At 44.1% G+C, this 19,273-nt stretch overlaps 1 protein-coding gene across 1 annotated transcript in view; it reads right to left on the bottom strand.

The window, feature by feature from the left end:
• CNTNAP2 (contactin associated protein 2) overlaps positions 1 to 19,273 on the bottom strand; it is a 1,643,722-nt gene that overhangs the window by 491,957 nt on the left and 1,132,492 nt on the right. The window contains exon 14 of the mRNA XM_068972445.1: positions 3,287 to 3,443. Within this exon, the coding sequence (XP_068828546.1) occupies positions 3,287 to 3,443 (157 nt within the window). The remainder of the gene's footprint in view (positions 1 to 3,286; positions 3,444 to 19,273) is intronic.

Here is a 19,273-nt window from a genome sequence, read left to right as displayed (position 1 = left end):
GGCAAAGCCTGCTCTGTGTCACTGCCTCAAAGTATCGTGGAATTCGTCTCGCGCCCTGCGGCACGGCAGGTCGAGAAAGCACAGGGACCTCTTTCCCTGGTGCCATTTTCATTCCCTAAGATTCATTTGGAACTGGTAAGAACTGCAATGAGAATTACGTAACTAAGAACTGCAATCAGCTATGTATCCACGCCGTACAGTTCACAGATTAGAATATTTTCCCATTCCACATTCTATTTAGCTCTCACAATAGTCTACCAGTCAAGATTCAGTTTTATTATACAGACCACAAGCCTAAATGCAAGAATGGCTAAAAGCCTCCCCTCAAAGTGGCAGATCTGGACCTGGATATAAAGTTTTCTGCTTCCAGGAACTTTAAATCTATTCATCCTGAAATACTGAAAGCGTCCACAGCATTTCCAGGTGCTGGTGAATTCAAAGCCCAAGAAGACATCACCAAAAGCTTTCGTTCTTGTACCGAATAGGAAAGACCATTCCAGTAGCTATTTATTGTAAACATATTGCTTCTACTTTTCAGTTTGCTCAAGATACAGTGCACCTACTATGAGACATTAGACCATCTTAATAGGAGCAAAAGGGTGAGAATATCTTAGGTACTACTCAGCCCGAAGGAAACAATACATCAGCCATATGCAAGTCCTCGAGTAACTGAAAAATTACAGTCTAATCAAGAGCTTGCAGAGGCACGTGTCTGAGTGAGGCTGAACAGGTCTGTCTACAGTGTCTTCTCATGGATGATTTGAATTCAGGTATGTTCTTGGAAGTGCATTGCTCTGAAGCCTGAATGTCTTACCAGTGATCCCAGGAATGGTGCCTCTCTGGGTTTAGACACAGTGTTATGCTGGAGCTTCAAACTTAATATTTTCAAAGCTGAACCCATCATCTACCCGCTGAACTGTTATTCCCTTACCTGGTAAGGAATTTAACCATTTCCAGGTGCCCAGTGGGGAGCCTACCCAGACCCCTCTCTTTCTTCTCACATAGTCATAACTATCAAGTCCTGGAGGTGCCACTTCTCGAATATCTCACATACGTTCCACCGTTTCCACTGTCTGGCCCTCAATGCCTTTCACGAACGCTCGTGACTTCCTTTCGCTGGATCTCTTCCCCCTTCTCCCACCCTTTCCATCAAGGTTACCTCCACAGGGCTCACTGCCAGTAAATCCATCTCCTACCACCCACTGAAAAGAACACAGCTCTGGTGTTTGCTGCCCAGCTGCTCAGCCTCGCTGAGCCTTCTTTCTTCTCCACGTTACACCCCAGATCTTCGGCCCTGATGGCTCCCCAAACCGGCTGTCCTCACTCCTGCCTCTCCTCCAAGTCAGTCTTGCGAGGGAGAGTGTGCCCTGCAAGCTCTTAGCTCTCTTCCAAGCATCCCGGACTCACAAGGACTGTCCTGGCTCCTCTCCACTCTCCGTTGGACTTCAGTTTCCTTGCACTGGCTTTGTTGGACCCTGCCATGTCTTCGTCAGAGCGCTGGTTGTATTATGTTGTCGTGTGTGTGTGTGTGTGTGTTTTCCCAACTAGTTTTGGGGTCCTTGAGGACAAAGAACATGCTCTGTTGGTCACTGTCCCAAGCCCTTGGGATGACATCTGACAAAAACCAATTTCCCTTGGATTCCCGCCCCCCCCCCCCCCCCAGAGCTCCCTTTTCCTTGTGAATATCTCAACTCCCCTCCACGGCAGGACAAGAGCATTGAACAGTGTGGGTTGCTTGAACAATGAACCATCTGGGAACAGCGCTCTCCCTTCTGGTCTGGGAGGCTGCACCAAAGTCTGCTTCCCGAAGGCTCTGTGAGTCAAAGCTGGGCAGACAAACGAATCTGAGTGAACCCTCAGAACCTACTTACAAACAAATGACTAGTAAGAAGTGACAAGAACATAGGTCAGAGAAGGGGTTCTTGTCACTGCCAGTCTCTGTTTTATTCCCAGAACCTAGAAGACTCCCTGGCACAAGAGCTCCGGTGATATAAATATGAGGGAAGGACTGACTGAACCGAGGCCTGGCTGAAAAGTCACCTTCGAAGGCGGGGTCTTTCTGATTTCATTCTCCTGACTTCTAGTCTTTCTATAGTAAGTCAATGTGTGTGCATGTGCTTGGAGACACAGCTTTCAAACAAAATTAAAGAGTGAATATATCATTATTTCCTCTTGACCATAAACCACAGTTAAAGAGTAATGATAGCTATTTATACACATGCACGGAAATTCTAAGCCACTGAAATGTATAGCCTCTGTAATAATATCATTTACTTAAAAGAAAAAATGGCTTTTGGAAAATAGGTAGGCATCCAACCTGACAAAGCATACAACTTTACATGCAGAACTAGTTTTCAGTTGACTGGTAGGATGAACTTATCTTGTAAACTGTCCTCTATGTAGTTAGCATCGATTAAAACCGGGGGCGACTGTAGGCAACTGTGATCAGTCACATGAAGAAATTCGGGGGCTGTGCTCTCTGCTGCCACCCAGAGGCGGGGATGGAGCACAGCCGCCTCTTCCACGTCAGAAACAGAAGCTGTGGCAAGATGTGAGCTTTCCGGGAAGAACCGGACTCAGGCTCACATTTTCCACTGAGAACTTCTGGGTCCTTTTCCCCCACAGAATGACAGCTGATTTATCTTTATCTATTACGGACACAGACACAGCCATTCGCCGTGAAGCAGGACAAAAGCCAGCAGAGGGATGAAAGAAACCCCAAATAGATCTTCTTTGAACTGATTTGTATCAGAGTTATAACAGTTCAAGGCATGAAAGAAAACCAGACCGCAAGCACTGTTGCTGAAGGCGAGAGCAGAGCACAATCTTCCCTTTCTTTTCCCACCTCTGTCTTTTTTTTTTTTCTCATCCAGCTCCTCAAAGCAAACACTGTGGGAGTTGGGAGCACTCACCGTAGAGGCCGCTGTGCTCTCACACGCCTGCACACGGCTCCCTGCCCGCGGCCACCCCCTGTATTGTCACAAAGCACATTTTATAATGCAAATCACTGTCTACTACATGCCTCATTATTTTCCTCTCTGAATAAAATATGAATACATCAATTATGTGTTCTTCTATTTCTAAATGCATACCCTTGTAGCACTGACCTCTTTCGGCTTTTATAGTTTTCAGAACGTTCCTGACATTTGTCAGCTGGGTTAGTCCCGAACCTTTCTAACCCAGTCTCTTATTATTTCAGCACTTTTCACACTTTCTCTCCCATCTAATTAGTCTGGCCTCCAGGCAGGCTGGGAAGGGAGCTCGCACGCCTGGCCCCCGCACTCACCACTGCTTGTAATCCGCGTCACAGTTGCAGTAGTATCTGGGGTCCGTGCAGTTGCGCTCGATGCCGCAGGCACATTTCTGAATTCCAGGCCCAGAGCCTCCCCAGTAGTAGTGTTTCTCGTTGGCTTTGCCAACCCACCAGGTGTAAGGGCTTCCATCTACAAGAAAGGAGAAAAGCGCACTCAGATGGGACCTGCACCCAGTCACCGCCACGCCACAGTTACATCCCCCCAGTCCAGGGGCTGCACGGCTCTCTGAAACCCTGATCACCACTCAGCCCGCTTAGAAGTCAGGGCATTTCAATAAGAGGGAAATGTAATAAGAAACTTCAGAGGGAACGGTAAGCTCAAGCTTTCCCACCAGGATAAGCACCTCTTCCTCTGAAAGATTTTACATTCAAGCTTCAGGAGTTAAGAAGCCAGTTCTGTAAAGTGGCTGCCCAGATGGGGCACACCCACAATGTAGGAGGGTGTGTGTGCCCCGCATCAGTTCTCTAACGTACAGCTGGGTCCGTGGCCGCTTGTGCTTCTCTGTGGAAGCGCAGTCATGGGGTTACGGACTATCAGAGCTAATGTGGACGCTCATCATGCCTTAGCATGATCTTATTTTACAAGGAAGCAACCCAGGTACAGAGAGCTTAAGTGAGTCTTTCAATTACACAGCACAGCAGCTCCCAGACTGGAAATTTGACACTTTTCCTCATAAGACATTGAACAATGCTGTTATACCATCCTATTTCGCGTTATTATTTGGCCTAATACTCACCCATTCATTCACTCGTCAGACATCCTATTGCGTTTCCTTTATGTGTCAAACATCATAAGAAACTCAGCAGGAAAATGGAGGAAAAGATACAGACTGAGTGTGAAATTTAATTATGGAGAGTAGGTGAGGACAGGAAGTTCCCTAGAAGAGGTAATGTACTGGAGCTATGTCTTGATGGTTAGGTTACCCAGGTGAATAAGGATGTAAGACAAGGACTGGTAGGCAAAGGAGAAAGAATGGTAAGGTTCTATACAGAGCACACATGTTCACTGATGGCAGAACAGGGCTGAAGAGATAAAGCTGAGAGAGAAGGAGGTGTAGGTCGCATCAGACAGTGGGTGAGGTCCCTAGCACAACAAACTTTGTCCAAATAAGCTATTTTGCATCGGTTTATTCCTGCTTTTCAGTGTTGATGTCCTCCTTTTTAAGAAAGCAGAACTTCATTCTGAAACTAATGGGAAACCATTGGATATTTTAAGCAGGGCATGTTTGTGGTCATGCTTGTGTTTGTAAAGATCCGCAGTGAGATGAAAGGCAGATTTCAGGGGATGGAGTCACGGAGGCCAGATGTGATGCTTCTGTGTTAATACCAAAGAGAAATAATACGATCGCAGTGAAAATGGAGAGGAACAGAACATGCAAAGCGATGAAGGAGGTACAACTGGCTTGGGACTATTGGGACTTGGGTGGGGAGACGGTGTGTGGATTAATCCCAAATTTCCGGCTCAGGTGACTAAGAGGATGGTGATGTGCTTCACCATCCAGTAGGTCACGGGGAAGAAGATGAGAAATCTAGAGAATGAAGAAGAAAGGATGACACCCTCACACATGAAGTGGGCAACTGGCTCTCAGAGACTGGGTCTCAGGAGCATTCTCTGGGCTGAAAATCCCCTTTTAGGAGCCATCAGCCTAAATCACTGGCAGCAGGAGAGAAGTCACTGGAATCTTTTGGATTCCAGCAACATTTAGAGAGCAGAAAAGAGGAGGAGCTGGCCATGGTGGAGAGCAAGAAAGAGGACAGTCCAAGAGGGTGGAGGAGAAACAAGCAAAGAATTTCCAAAAGAGCAGTGTGGTCGGCATTGTCAGATTTCATAGTGGAGTTCATTAAGATGAAGGTTTTAACTTTCCCTTTTAATTTGACAGCTAGACGGTGTTTGTTGAGAGGGGTTTCAGGGGAATGATGGGAAGAAGTGGCTAGGCAGCAGCAGGCAGAGCAGGGAAGGAAAGAGAAAGCTGCCCTTGCAGGAGGCTGGGGACTGAACAGAATCTGGTGGAGGCCATGCGGCCAGTAAACCTGCACTCAGCAGTTAAAATCTCCGTGTGTGCGGCTAGAATCCCATTCTAATCACTCACCACCCTCTCAGCATGTCAGGAGCACACTTGTCTCAAGCACACATCTGTGCATGTGCTTGTGCTTAGAAATAAAACATTTTGTACTCTGTAAGCTATCATCTAAACCAGAGGTGCCCCAAATTTCTGGTGCCAGGGACTGGTTTCATGGAAAACGACCTTTCCACAGATCGGGGTTGGAGGGGGAAGCTTTGGGGACGACAAAAGTGTGTTACATTTGTTGCGTACTTTATTTCTGTTATGACTACATGTTTGTTAGTCGTTCAGTCGAGTCCGACTCTTTTCAACCCCATGGACTGTAGCCTGCCAGGCTCCTCTGTGCATGGGATTGTCCAGGCAAGGATGCTAGAGTGGGTTGCCATTTCCCTCTCCAGGGGATCTTCCAGATCCAGGGATCAAACCTGGGTCTCCTGCATTGTAGGTGGATGCTTTACTGTCTGAGCTACTAGGGAAGCCCATAGTACATAATGACAGAAATCTGACACTGGATCCCAGAGGCTGGGACCCCTGAACAGTCAACGGCATCTAAGCAAGTAACACAATAAAGGAAGAAAGAGCCATATTGGAACCGTGTAAAAACTGCTGCTCCGTCTTCTCAGAGATGCCAATAGTTCTTCATGTTTGCTTTTTTAAATTTAGAGGTAGGTGATTTAAAGTTATAAAATTGTACTGAGAGTTCAGGCTTGTTGCAATGAATGGAGTAAAATCTCTGAACTTGGAAAGGAGTTATTCAGGTATTCTCTAACTCCATACAACTTTCCAGATTTTCCAGTTGCATTGACTTAATTTGGAAAAGTTAACTATTTTTCCCTTTGCCAGATCATTTTTGGCCCTTGATTTTAAGAAATACATTAGACTTGATCTGGCCAGTAGTGGAGAGGGTGATTTCAGTACCATGCTCTGAAGGGAGAAGAAGCCAGCTCTTCCATTCTGAAACCCTGCCTCCCATCCTGCTGGGGCCTGTCCCAGTGTATAGGGGGCTGAGTTTTCTTTTTACAGCCAAGCTGTCTTACTTCCGTAAAAACATCTATTTCTGCTTTACTGACTATGCCAAAGCCTTTGACCGTGTGGATCACAATAAACTGTGGAAAATTCTGAGAGAGATGGGAATACCAGACCACCTGACCTGCCTCTTGAGAAACCTGTATGCAGGTCAGGAAGTGACAGTTAGAATTGGGCATGGAACAATAGACTGGTTCCAAAAAATTAAAGGAGAACGTCAAGGCTGTATATTGTCACCCTGCTTATTTAACTTATATGCAGAGTACATCATGAGAAACGCTGGGCTGGAGGAAGCACAAGCTGGAATCAAGATTGCCGGGAGAAATATCAATCGCCTCAGATATGCAGATGACACCACCCTTATGGCAGAAAGTGAAGAGGAACTAGAAAGCCTCTTGATGAAACTGAAAGTGGAGAGTGAAAAAGTTGGCTTAAAGCTCAAGATTCAGAAAACTAAGATCACGGCATCTGGTCCCATCACTTCATGGCAAATAGATTGGGAAACAGTGGAAACAGTGTCAGACTTTATTTTTCTGGGCTCCAAAATCACTGCAAATGGTAATTGCAGCCATGAAATTAAAAGATGCTTACTCCTTGGAAGGAAAGTTATGACCAACCTAGACAGCATATTCAAAAGCAGAGACATTACTTTGTCAACAAAGGTCCATCTAGTCAAGGCTATGGTTTTTCCAGTGGTCATGTATGGATGCAAGAGTTGGACTATAAAGAAAGCTAAGAGCTGAAGAATTGATGCTTTTGAACTGTGGTGTTGGAGAAGACTCTTGAGAGTCCCTTGGACTGCAAGGAGATCCAACCAGTCCATCCTAAAGGAGATCAGTCCTGGGTGTTCATTGGAAGGACTGATGCTGAAGCTGAAACTTCAATACTTTGGCCACCTCATGCAAAGAGTTGACTCATTGGAAAAGATCCTGATGCTGGGAGGGATTGAGGGCAGGAGGAGAAGGGGACAACAGAGGATGAGATGGCTGGATGGCATCACCGACTTGATGGACATGAGTCTGAGTAAACTCTGGGAATTGGTGATGGACAGGGAGGCCTGGTGTGCTGTGGTTCATGGGGTCACAAAGAGTCGGACACGACTGAACTGAGCGACTGAATTGAACTAAACTGAACTATCTTGCTTCTCCCTTCTCTCTCCATCAGAGCAGAGGAACATAGCCAATTTCTGATACTTTTTAATATTGGAACTTTGGCCGATAATAAACTACTCTTCTTTTCTTTTGATGCAGTCAAGAGTTTAAAAAAATAATGCTTCAAAATTGCATTTATGGAAACAATATAACCTGAGCCGGGTCACTGGGTTAGTAAGCTGCATTAGGTTTCTGCTGAGTCCATCCCTGGCCATGTTATAGGAAGTGGACAAAGGTGGATGGTGCCATGCTGACATTGCAAAGGCCCCTGTGGCCTTGCAGGCCTCAACCTGTCACTGAAAGTGCAGAACATGACCTAGACTGATTTATCCCCTCTCATCATCACACTGCACCTTTTCCAGCTTACCTAATGCTAAATTCTTTCTCTTAGAAGAAATTTCATCTACTCTCAGTGCTTTTGGAAATTAGGGGATAATAACCCACATGATGGAGGGGAAGAAACAATCAGAACACCTGAAGAACTGAAGTCAATGGGTTACCCGGCAGGAAACACCCTTGTCCTGCCTGTACAACAAATAGGCAATGAAAGAGTGTCTATCTCAGAACGTCAGTTCAATTTCCAATCGTTCCTTCCAGGCACCAGTAGAAACAACCTACCACAGTCATATTCTTGTCACAGAGAGTGATGATAAATTGCACGAACCAGAGAAGCTGTGTGGCTCAGGATTCTTTATGAAATCAGGACAACGTCAGTCGAGGGAGCAACCATTATCATCAGCTGCTCCTTTAGCATGGAACTCTGAGAAATGCTCTCTAGGGGAAGCAGAGAAAGACCTAGCTGGTTCCCACCACACCTACAGGGAATATCAGGAAGCCCAGGAGAGGGAGTCACACTGTCAAGGTGTCTGGGCCCTGGGTGTCCTAGCAGGAGCCCCACGCTCTGCATGGGACCCAGGCTCTGAACCAACTTCACATGGCAGGCCTCAGGTCCTGCAGGGAGGGACTCTTGATAGACATCAGGATGCAAGCCAAGAAGACGATCAGCAGTGATCATGCTTCTCGTGTTCTGTGCAAGGAGCACACGAGTGACCAGGGGAGAGGAGTTCAATTTCCCAGCTCTTTCCCCCCATCCCCTACCTTTTACTCAAGTCACTTTTGTCTTACATAGCTAATGTTCCCAGTTAGGGTGGTGCAAAATCAATGTTATTTTGTTCTCCTTCCTAGGAAAATAAGTTAAGTGCAGTACAAAATGTTTTACTTAGCTGTTTTCACATATCCCCGGAACAGATGAATGCCAATAAGAACAACACATTCCAGAGAAAAATCAAGTTGTACCCTTTGTTATTAGCACTGGAAATTTGGTTAAGTCAAATCATTATAATTTATTAACTTGGCATATATTTTATATTCAGTGAGAAGAGAATGGTTCAACTTGTGTTGAGCAAAGAACTGCCTTATTTCAGTGCTAGGCTAATGAAGTGCTACTTTTTGCTTTACAGATCATTATTTACCTGTTAATTGGCTTTGGGGGAAAGAAGTTAAAGGTGATAAAAAAAGGAAAGACTTTTTAAAAGACAAGAGTAAGAAGTGGTGAGAAAAGAAACAATTTAATTACCCGGTGCTAAGAGTTCAAGAATTTCTCTGACCTTGGTATATGAAGATTTTTGCTAACTACATTGAGTAGGAGTAATCCTTGCAACAAGATTATGTACTGATAAACCATATTTGAGGTTAACTAGAAGCTAAATTATGAAAGTGAGGGATATTGTATTAAGACAGCCAGATATGGAGTGAATTAAATGTGATCACGGCACTTTGTACTCACTGAAGACCAAATTTTATTATGTTGAGGATTCATTATGGGTTGGATGACTGAAGAAGAGAGAAAGAGAAGAGGCAACTTGTTTTCCTCAAATTTAAAGCCAATAGATCTCTGTTATTTTCTCCAATAACAAGTTGTTTCAGAAACACAAGGGCAAATGCATGGGGACCGCTTGACACAAATGTGGCGCGTACCTGTGACTTTCAGCGCATTCTTTAGAACCCCGGAGTTACGCAGAATAACCTGATAATCTACTCACAGAAACAGTATACATAGCTACGATAAGACCCAGCACCGTCACTGGACATTTAATTAGCTCCATTCCATCCATTCCCACAGAATGTTAAAAACAATACCAGAAAGGTTTATTTCTTCAAAATGAAAACTTAAAAGCCTATTTGGAGCTTGATGAAACCTAGCCTTATTATATCTCCTACTATCTGCTTATCTACAAAGTACATTAAAGAATCGCAGGGGGCTTTTTAGCAGAGGAAACAGAGCTCTGCTTAGCATCCCCTGCTGGCAGCTCCTTTACTGTGCGCACTGGGCTCAAACTATCTGGATTATTTTGGCTGTTTGAAGACCCTTATGGTGCAAGATCTCATTCTAAAGAGACTCATACTCTGAAAAATCTCCCAATACACTTCCATTTTTACTGCAGCACAACCCGATCATTTTTTCCTATACTTGATCAACAAATTTCAACTGAACACTCGAATCAGACTACAATAATCCATGGTGACAATATGCTTCCTAAGTAATCATAGTAATCCAAGACTATGTCCCAACCACTGGTGCTGAATAAGCTGAAGTTGAACGGTTCTATGATGACCTACAAGACCTACAATTAATACAAAAGGAAAAAAAAAAGTCCTTTTCATCATAGGGTATTGGAATGCAAAAGTAGGAAGTCAAGAGATACCTGGAGTGACAGGTAGGTTTGGCCTTGGAGTACAAAATGAAGCAGGGCAAAGGCTAACAGAGTTTTGCCAAGAGAATGCACTGGTCATAGCAAACACCCTCTTCCAACAACACAAGAGAAGACTTCACATGGACATCACCAGATGGTCAACACCAAAATCAGATTGATTATATACTTTGCAGCCAAAGATAGAGAAGCTGTATACAGTCAGCAAGAAAACGAGACTGGGAGCTGACTCTGGCTCAGATCATGAACTCCTTATTGCCAAATTCAGACTTATATTGAAGAACATAGGGAAAACCACTAGGCCATTTAGGTATGACCTAAATCAAATCCCTTATACAGTGGAAGTGATAAATAGAGTCAAGGGATTAGATCTGATACAGTGCCTGAAGAACTATGGATGGAGATTCATAACACTGTATAGGAGGCAGGGATCAAGACCATCCCCAAGAAAAAGAAATGCAAAAAGGCAAAATGGTTGTCTGAGAAAGCCTTACAAATAGCTGAGAGAAGAGGAGAAGCGAAAGGGAAAGAGGTACCCATCTGAATGCAGAGTTCCAAAGAATAGCAAGGAGAAATAAGAAAGCCTTCTCAAGTAAAATGAAATTGCTCAGTCGTGTCTGACTCTTTGCAACCCTGTGGACTGTAGCCTACCAGGCTCCTCTGTCCATGGGATTTTCCAGGCAAGAATACTGGAGTGGGTTGCCATTTCCTTCTCCAGGGGATCTTCCTGATTCAGAGATCGAACCCGGGTCTCCCACATTGCAGGCAGATGCTTTAACCTCTCAGCCACCAGGGAAGCCCATTTTCTCAAGTAAAGACAACCTTAATTGGTATAATTCTAGACTGTAGGTGCAAAACATTTTGGTACTTGTGAGAACCTTCCTCCCAATGCAAATGACCTAGAGAAGAAGGAAGATAAAAGAGTCCTTACCCTAAGCTCCAGATTAGGCTTGGAGCAGAGAGGAAATTTGGAGGTGTTATAGCTGCTACTACAGAGCTCTCCAAATAATCTGATAGTTGTAACTGGAAAGATCGAGCAGGCCAGAATCCCTTTCTCCTTCAGTAAGAGGTGTGCACAGCCCAAGGGTTGCAAAGCCCTAAAGATGATGCTGACATCTGTCCTTGAGCCCAGCACTGGAAGGAGGAACAGACCACTAGTTCTGAGTTCTGGGGCTTAAATGGAGGAAGTCTCTCTTCTCCACCATGTGAAACTGGTCCTTAATGCAATCACTTCCAGGCACTGGATCAAGGCAGCCTGTTTCAGGATCCTCAGATAAAGCGGGAGTTTGGAGGGGATGTCATGGAATGACTGCTTCTGAGATTTTTCCCTCTAGTGAGAAACTGGTATAGGGAAGGGTTTTCAACTGAGCTAAAATAAGATTCATCTCAAGCTCTTGTGAACCATACAGATTTCCTGGCCTACAGAATGAGAATCTCAGCGGAAAATCCTGAGACCCTGTCACTAATGTCCTGGTGATCCTTATCTTTATCCACACATTGACCTGGGGAAATGACAGAGAGGCTTCAGTTCACAGAATAATTGTTCCCTTGGCGTACCAGTCCAGGACCTGTTTTCTAGCTTCAATCTGATGAAGTCATAATAGTACTGATCACAGCAACACCTCCATTTAAAATTTACAATTATTTTTTCTCTGAATAATTCAGTCACTATAATCCCCCCTTTTACTATTTTTTGCAGTTTCATAACCACAATCCTAAGTCTGAATGCCTTTATTTTACTATTTAGAGTAAGAGCTTTAAAAATAAAAAATCATGCATCTTGGCATTTTCATAGGCACAAGAGCCTATCAATTAGTCACCTATAACTTTGGTGAAATCACTTTGCTAAACCAGATAACAATGTTATTTTTTGATTCTCAACCATCTAGTTCTAAGTTGTTCTGTGTTAAGAAAAAGACAAAACAAAGAATGAATCCAGAAATGTCCTGTGGAGTTCATATTGCAGACAGTGATGTGAAGTTGGGAAACTTATAATTTTGAAGTTATAATATAAACATTCAATTTGGCATTAAAGGTGAACATTTTATCTCTCTGTGATTGAATGTCACTAAACTCATTTGATTAGGGCTGAATAGAAATGAATGAAGCTGATTAGCTTCACATTGCATCTTTCAGAATTACATCAGATTTTACTGTATTTTATTAATTTGAATAGGGACCAAATTTAGAAATGGAGAATTTAAGTTCAGATCAAGATGGACCTGAACTGAAATGCTAATCAATTAAAAATTAATTTCACCGCATAATATTTAAATTTATTTTATTGAATTGAACTTAATAGATTTCAATCAAGGACTGATTCCACTGAGCAGAATTTGATTGAGTTGAATCAAATCACTTTGAATCCTATTCAAATGAATTAGATTTTGTTAATTTGAATGGAATTGAAGTGGCAGATTAGATGGGAGTTTGTAATTCTGAGCAGTATTAAAGGGAACAGAATAGACCAACTCACTCTAAGTTAACTTGGCCTCGGTTTCTATAAGGGTCTCGGGGCTTCACGTCCCCTCAGCAACTCTGGTTAATCCCTTTGAACCATCGCCCCCGTAACAAATGTGATTAATAATACCGACGTGATCGAATGGAACCACATGCTGCTTTCAGGATGCAGGAAAGCACTATTTGAGTCTTTTTTCCTGGAAAAACCGTGGCCAATTATTTCAACATTTCTTTTCCTCTTTATAGAGCAAATGAAGAAGGAATTAACTGAATCCCAGGAACAATAATTTGTATGAGTGCTGGCTGCTCCTTTTATTTTAATTCTCCATTAAATACTGTAGTTATTTGATAAAACATGTCTTCCCTCAGCCTATTATTTATATGGACTGTCTCAATAGGCTGTGCCTTGATTTTATTAATTTTCATTTTATTTTTAAATATAAAACAAGCATCTCATTGGAAAAGACGCTGATGACAGGAAAGATTGAAGGCAGGAGAAGGGGTGGCAGAGGATGAGATGGTTGGATGGCATCACTGACTCATTGGATATGAACCTGAGCAAACTCCGGGAGACGGTGGAGGACAGAGGAGCCTGGCAGGCTACAGTCCATGTGGCTATAAAGAATCTGACATGAAAAGCAGCAACAATAATTACGACAGCCTTGTGCCTTGACTTCTGATAGGGCACACAGAATAAGACAAAAAAAAATGCACATTAAACTTCATAGGAGTGGTTCAGACAATGGGTCCTGAGGGATTTTGCAGAAGGGAGTGATTACCAAGGATTAAGGTACATTGGCGAGCCTCCGTGAAGACACAGATCTTACTGCAGCTTTTAAGGACAGGTAGGTTCTAGAAAACTGTAAAGAGGACATGAGCCTTTCAGAATCTGAATGGCTGGGCTAAGGTGTGATGCTAAGAAACATCCACCTCGTTTCAGGAAAGTGAAAGTGGCTCAGGCGTGTCCAACTCTTTGCAACCCCGTGGACTATACAGTCCATGGAATTCTCCAGGCCAGAATACTGGAGTGGGTAGCCATTCCTCTCTCCAGGGGATCTTCCCAAGCCAGGGATCGAACCCAGGTCTCCCGCATTGCAGGTGTATTCTTTACCAGCTGAGCCATGAGGGAAGCCCATGGTTCATTTCAGGAACCATGGGGCAATCAGTTAGACTGGTGGGGTCAGTGTGAGAAGCAGGATGTGTGGTTGGAGAAGTGGTTATGAATGTTTTCATGATATCTGCACTTCAGTTTTCTTAGTAATGAGAAGTCAGAGTTTTCAATGGGCATGAGTCTGAGCCAACTCCAGGAGATAGGGAAGGGACAGGGAAGCCTGGTGTCCATGGGGTCATGAAGGGTCGGATATGACTTAGCAACTAAACAACAACAATCTTGTGTTAAGCCACTCTCTATAGACCTGCATGACTGCACTCAATCCTGCTGTGTTTGGCTGTTTTCTGCACTCGGCCCCCCTGCAGATAGGATGCTCCATCTGGACATCGCTTCTGTACCTCCAGCTCCTAGCATTTATAGCAGGTAGATGAGGACTGGCTGTCCCAGCAAGGGGAAGGGTAAAGCTTGATCAACATCAAGGCTTAGTAGGTTACTGATGAACCTGAAGGGCAGTGTCATGTTTCAAATAATCAAACTTTAAGAGGCCAAGGTAATGAAGACCTAAGGAAGAAGACATGAATGAACAAAATAGGGAAGCCCCATGAGTGGGCTTCCATGGGGACTGGTCCAACCAGAAGCATCTGGACCAACCAGAAGCAAGTGCAGATTCTATAAGACAGCGGGGGTCTTGAACATATTTGTGGTCAAAAAATCAAAGAAATTTACAAAGAGGAGAAAATGAAAGCTGTGATGATTGGGCTGATATTGATGAATAGCTACAATCGCTATAATGCCTCAGTGTTTCTCCCAGCAGGTGTTAGCCTGAATCAACCCCACATAAACACGCCTCTGAGAAGGTCTCAGGCTGGCTTCCTCATCTCCAGACATTATCAGGGGAGTCTCAAGAAGAACAAGAGGGAAGGATAAGCCTTAATGCCAAGGCTTCTTGAACTAATCCTGTCTTCTGTACTGTTTAACAAGTTAAAATAAAAACTGATGACATTAAAATAATTAGCCTTGACCTTTAACCCTGTCATATACTCTCAAGACAGTACTGTGCTACTATCTGAAAAACATGGGCATCCTTTAACAGCAGAGTAAGTCACTGCTTATATAACGGGCAACCTGAGGTCACAGATCACACCTGCTGTTCAGTGGAGGCAGAATGCCTTTCTTGTTCACAAGGTACCAAACCCGCAGAGTCACTCATTACCCATCCATTACTGGGCCCCTCTCCCGGGGAGCTAAGATGCTAAAGCCTTTCTTGACAGCACAGCAGTTAATAAAAGTGGCTCAAATTCAAAGTTCTCCGATCTCACAGAAAAACAGTGAGATGACACAAATTCAGTAACAATAATGTGTCATATTTTTCAAGTGGGTAAAAGTGATGCTTATTCAAACAGCAAAACCTCTAAAGTTTGCCCTCCTTTTTTTTTTTCTCTTAACAAAAGAATTGACACCAGAGCACAGAAGAATTGTTTTCTTGTAACTATTTAACTAAAACTTGTTTTATTAGTCTGCTGATTAACATGGTGATATTAAATGAGATTCTACAAAGACCTTCACATCATGTCAATTAGTCACTTTTTTTTTGCCCCCCAGCAAGGCAACTGATTTCAGCTTGATTATAATGAATGTACCAAATCACACAATGTTCAGATGCATTCTTCGGTTACTGTTGCCTTGGAGCTCTGGACAAGTAATTTTATTAAGATGCCTATTAGGGAATAAACTCCAAACTTAGCAAAGCCACCTGCCTCTCTCATTTTAATTGTCAATTTTCCTTATAACCTGCCTGGACTCATTGTCCCACCTTATATTAAGAATAATACCTTTCTCTATTTCTCTACTGCTAACCTCTTGCTTGTCACCGGGCTTTTGTCCTGTTGTTATGTCCACCTGGAGCCAGTCACCCCTTCCCTGGCTGTGCTTGGCTTTCTTCAGGCTTCAGCTTAAAAGTCATGTCCTCAGAGATGACGTCTTGGATCATCCATTAAAAGCTGGGGCCTCTATTACGCTCTTTCTGAGCACCCGGCTTTCACTGAATTACACTGTCCCTCACTACTGCAATTACATCATTTGCCTGCTTGTTCACTGTTTGCTGAATGTAAACCCCTGAGAGCAATGGCACTGTCTTTCCCACCTCTGCTCCACCTCCTGCTCTTAGCTTGACACCAAGGGCGTTTGCTGAACTTACACTGATAATTATTTTTGCCTATTGATATTAGACAAATCTGCAAAGTAGCCACAAAACTACTGCTGACTCTTCAATGCAAGTCAACACCCTGTGTCCAAGTGGAAGACACAATCTTCCCTCCGGACATTCTCCACGTCCCACTCCCATCTCCCTAGAAGGCACAGGGTTATTTCATCTCTTCGGATGGAGATCAGAGTCCATGTACCTTCTCCTTGTCTCTCATCGACGCCATCATTCTTCCTCCTCCATCTCTCCCAAGTCCCTCCCTGCTTCGTTCCTCCCCTTTCTATGACTTCCCCCTTATCTGGAGCAGCGCCTTAGTCTCCTCTGCATCTCCTTATTCCCGCTGTGCTCACTCTGAGCACATCCTCTCACTCTCCCAGGGGGGAGTTTCCACAAAATTGCTTTCTTCAGTAGCTCTTTGCTGCCTCCATGTCACACCCAGTCTCCAAACCCTTTATAATAAGGGTTCTGCCTATTCCATGGAAGGAAAGCTACGACAAACCTAGATGGTGTATTAAAAAGCAGAGACATCACTTGGCCAACAAAGGTCCATACAGTCAAACCTATGTTTTTTCCTGTAGTTATGTATGGATGTGAGAACTAGGCTATAAAGAAGGCTGAGTGCTGAGGAACTGATCCTTTCGAATTGTGGTGCTGGAGAAGACTCTTGAGAGTCCCTTGGACTGCAAGGAGAATAAACCAGTCAATATTAGAGGAAATCAACACTGAATATTCATTGGAAGGACTGATGCTAAAGTTCCAATACTTTGGCCACCTGATGTGAAGAGCCGACTCATTGGAAAAGACCTTGATGCTAGGAAAGGTTGAGGGCAGGAGAAGAAGGGGGGCGACAGAGGATGAGATGGTTGGGTGGCATCACCAACTCAAAGGACATGAATTTGAGAAAGCTCTGGGAGATGGTGAAGGCCAGGGAGGCCTGGCGTGCTGCGGTCCATGGGGATGCAAAGAGTTCAGACACGACTTGGCGACTGAACAACCCCCGCCCCCACCTCCACCCTCTGTGTTCCCTGCTCTAATTGCATCTGCCCCCTCTTTCCGTCCTCTGGCTGTTCCAGCCATGCCACCTGCTGCTGTTCCTCAAACAGCCCAGCTCACTCCCACCTCAGGTCTCTTGCCACTGACATCTCTCCCTGGAATCCTCTCTCCCTAATATTCACCAGGCCTTGTCCTCTCTCCATTCAGATGCTGCTCAGCGACACCTTATCAGTGCTGCTCGCTCTTAATAACCTGCCTAGAATGGCATCACTCCTCTCCTTCCTATCCCCTACCCATCCTGTTTACTCCCCAGCAATTATTATTGCCAGATACATGACATACTGCTTTGTTTTGTGTTTACTTTCTGTCTCCCCCTCCTCCCACTAGGGTTTAGGATCCATTAGAGCCCAGCTTTTGTTTCTGATCTCGGATAAATACTTGACAGAGTGTGTGTTCAACAAATATTTTTTCAAACACATAAATGCAAGTTCTAACTTCTATTCTTTTTGTTCAGTCCAAGCAAGTAATTAAAAGGTCATATGCACATTCTGGATTCTGGTGTTTGGGAATTTAAATTTTTGTTTTGGCTTTACCTTCACTATGCTTTGCTCTATTGGCTGATAGTTGATTTCACCTGAGGCAACTTTATCCTACCTAATCACAGTTTCCCCTGGCCTCAGGTGATTTTGGAAATACTGCAATTTGTCTCTGAAAAGTCATGGCAATTACACCACCTGTGTAAGCATCACCAAGCATGACTCGCAGTCAGCACTGGTGTTTACAACTGTGTTGGTCCTTTGGTCAGTCTCATCCATTAGCAATGATCATATTTGCAAACCTTGCATCTTGACTTCGTATTATATCCCAAGGCAGCACTAAAATCAAACCTTAATTCTGAATCTAACTTTTCAGGAAGCTTAATAATCTACTCATATCTTACACTGCTTTTTTTTTTTTTTGAAAATTGGTAAACCAAGGACTTGTTTTGACAGTTTATCATTGGCTATCATTGTGCAGGTTGATTTGAGGGGGATGAGCGGAGGTCCGGCCCAGCCTGCAGTCTGTTCCCTTGGCAGGGTGAGACTAATTGGTCTGCAGAGAAGGACAGTCCATATTCCAGCTAGCACCAGCTTCCTGTATTCTGGGAGAGCCTGGTACAAACAGCAGCCCGTGTCAATTCAGCACAATTTTCTATACCTGCAGCATATGTCATGCAGTACAGTCATTATCAGTGATTAGAATCGTAACGGGAGGAAAAGTTTGCCAAAATAAGAAAGAAATCTAAGTTGTAAGTTGCCTATTATGTTTGCAAAGGCAGGCAAACCTGAGTTTAAACAAACAAGCAAACAGCACATCACTGCATATATGTGTTGAAACAGAATCTTTTCTATTAAACTTTGCAGTCAGTTGTGGGGTTAGATTTCTTGGGTTCTATTCTCAATTCTTCAGGTCTGTTGGGATTGTGTGTGCTAAGTTGCTTCAGTTGTGTATGACTCTTTGTGATCCTATGGACTGGCGCCTGCTAGGCTCCTCTGTCCATAGGATTCTTCAGGCAAGGATACTGGAATGGGTTGCCATGTCCTCCTTCAGGGGATCTTCCCGACCCAGGGATTGAACCTGCATCTCTTTTATCTCCTGCGTTGGCAGGCAGGTTCTTTACCACTGGTGCCACCTAGGAAGCCCCTTTAGGGTTAGAGTAAATGTATAATTAAGGCTGATACACTGACAGATTTCTAGGAGATTCTCGAGACAAACTGCATATCCATGTGAAGTAGGGGGAAGAAATGTGCTGTGCAAGCTTAACTCATAACCCGAGGCTCTCCAGACAGACACCACTGGCCAGTACTCTAGTCCTGGGGATACAGCGTTTACACCTTCAACATAACATAAATCTTCAGTTCAGTTTAGTCACTCAGTCGTGTCCGACTCTTTGCAACCCCATGAATCACAGCACGCCAGGCCTCCTGTTCATCACCAACTCCTGGAGTTCACTCAAATCATGCCCATCAAGTTGGTGATGCCATCCAGCCATCTCATCCTCTGTCGTCCCCTTCTCCTCCTGCCCCCAATCCCTCCCAGCATCAGAGTCTTTTCCAATGAGTCAAGTCTTCACATGAGGTGGCCAAAGTATTGGAGTTTCAGCTTCAGCATCAGTCCTTCCAATGAACACCCAGGACTGAGCTCCTTTAGAATGGACTGGTTGGATCTCCTTGCAGTCCAAGGGACTCTCAAGAGTCTTCTC

The sequence above is a fragment of the Capricornis sumatraensis genome, chromosome 5, assembly GCF_032405125.1.
Source record: "Capricornis sumatraensis isolate serow.1 chromosome 5, serow.2, whole genome shotgun sequence".
Taxonomy (NCBI): Eukaryota; Metazoa; Chordata; class Mammalia; order Artiodactyla; family Bovidae; genus Capricornis; species Capricornis sumatraensis.
The sequence above is the reverse complement of the archived record's forward strand: the minus strand, read 5'-3'. Positions and strand labels throughout refer to the sequence as shown.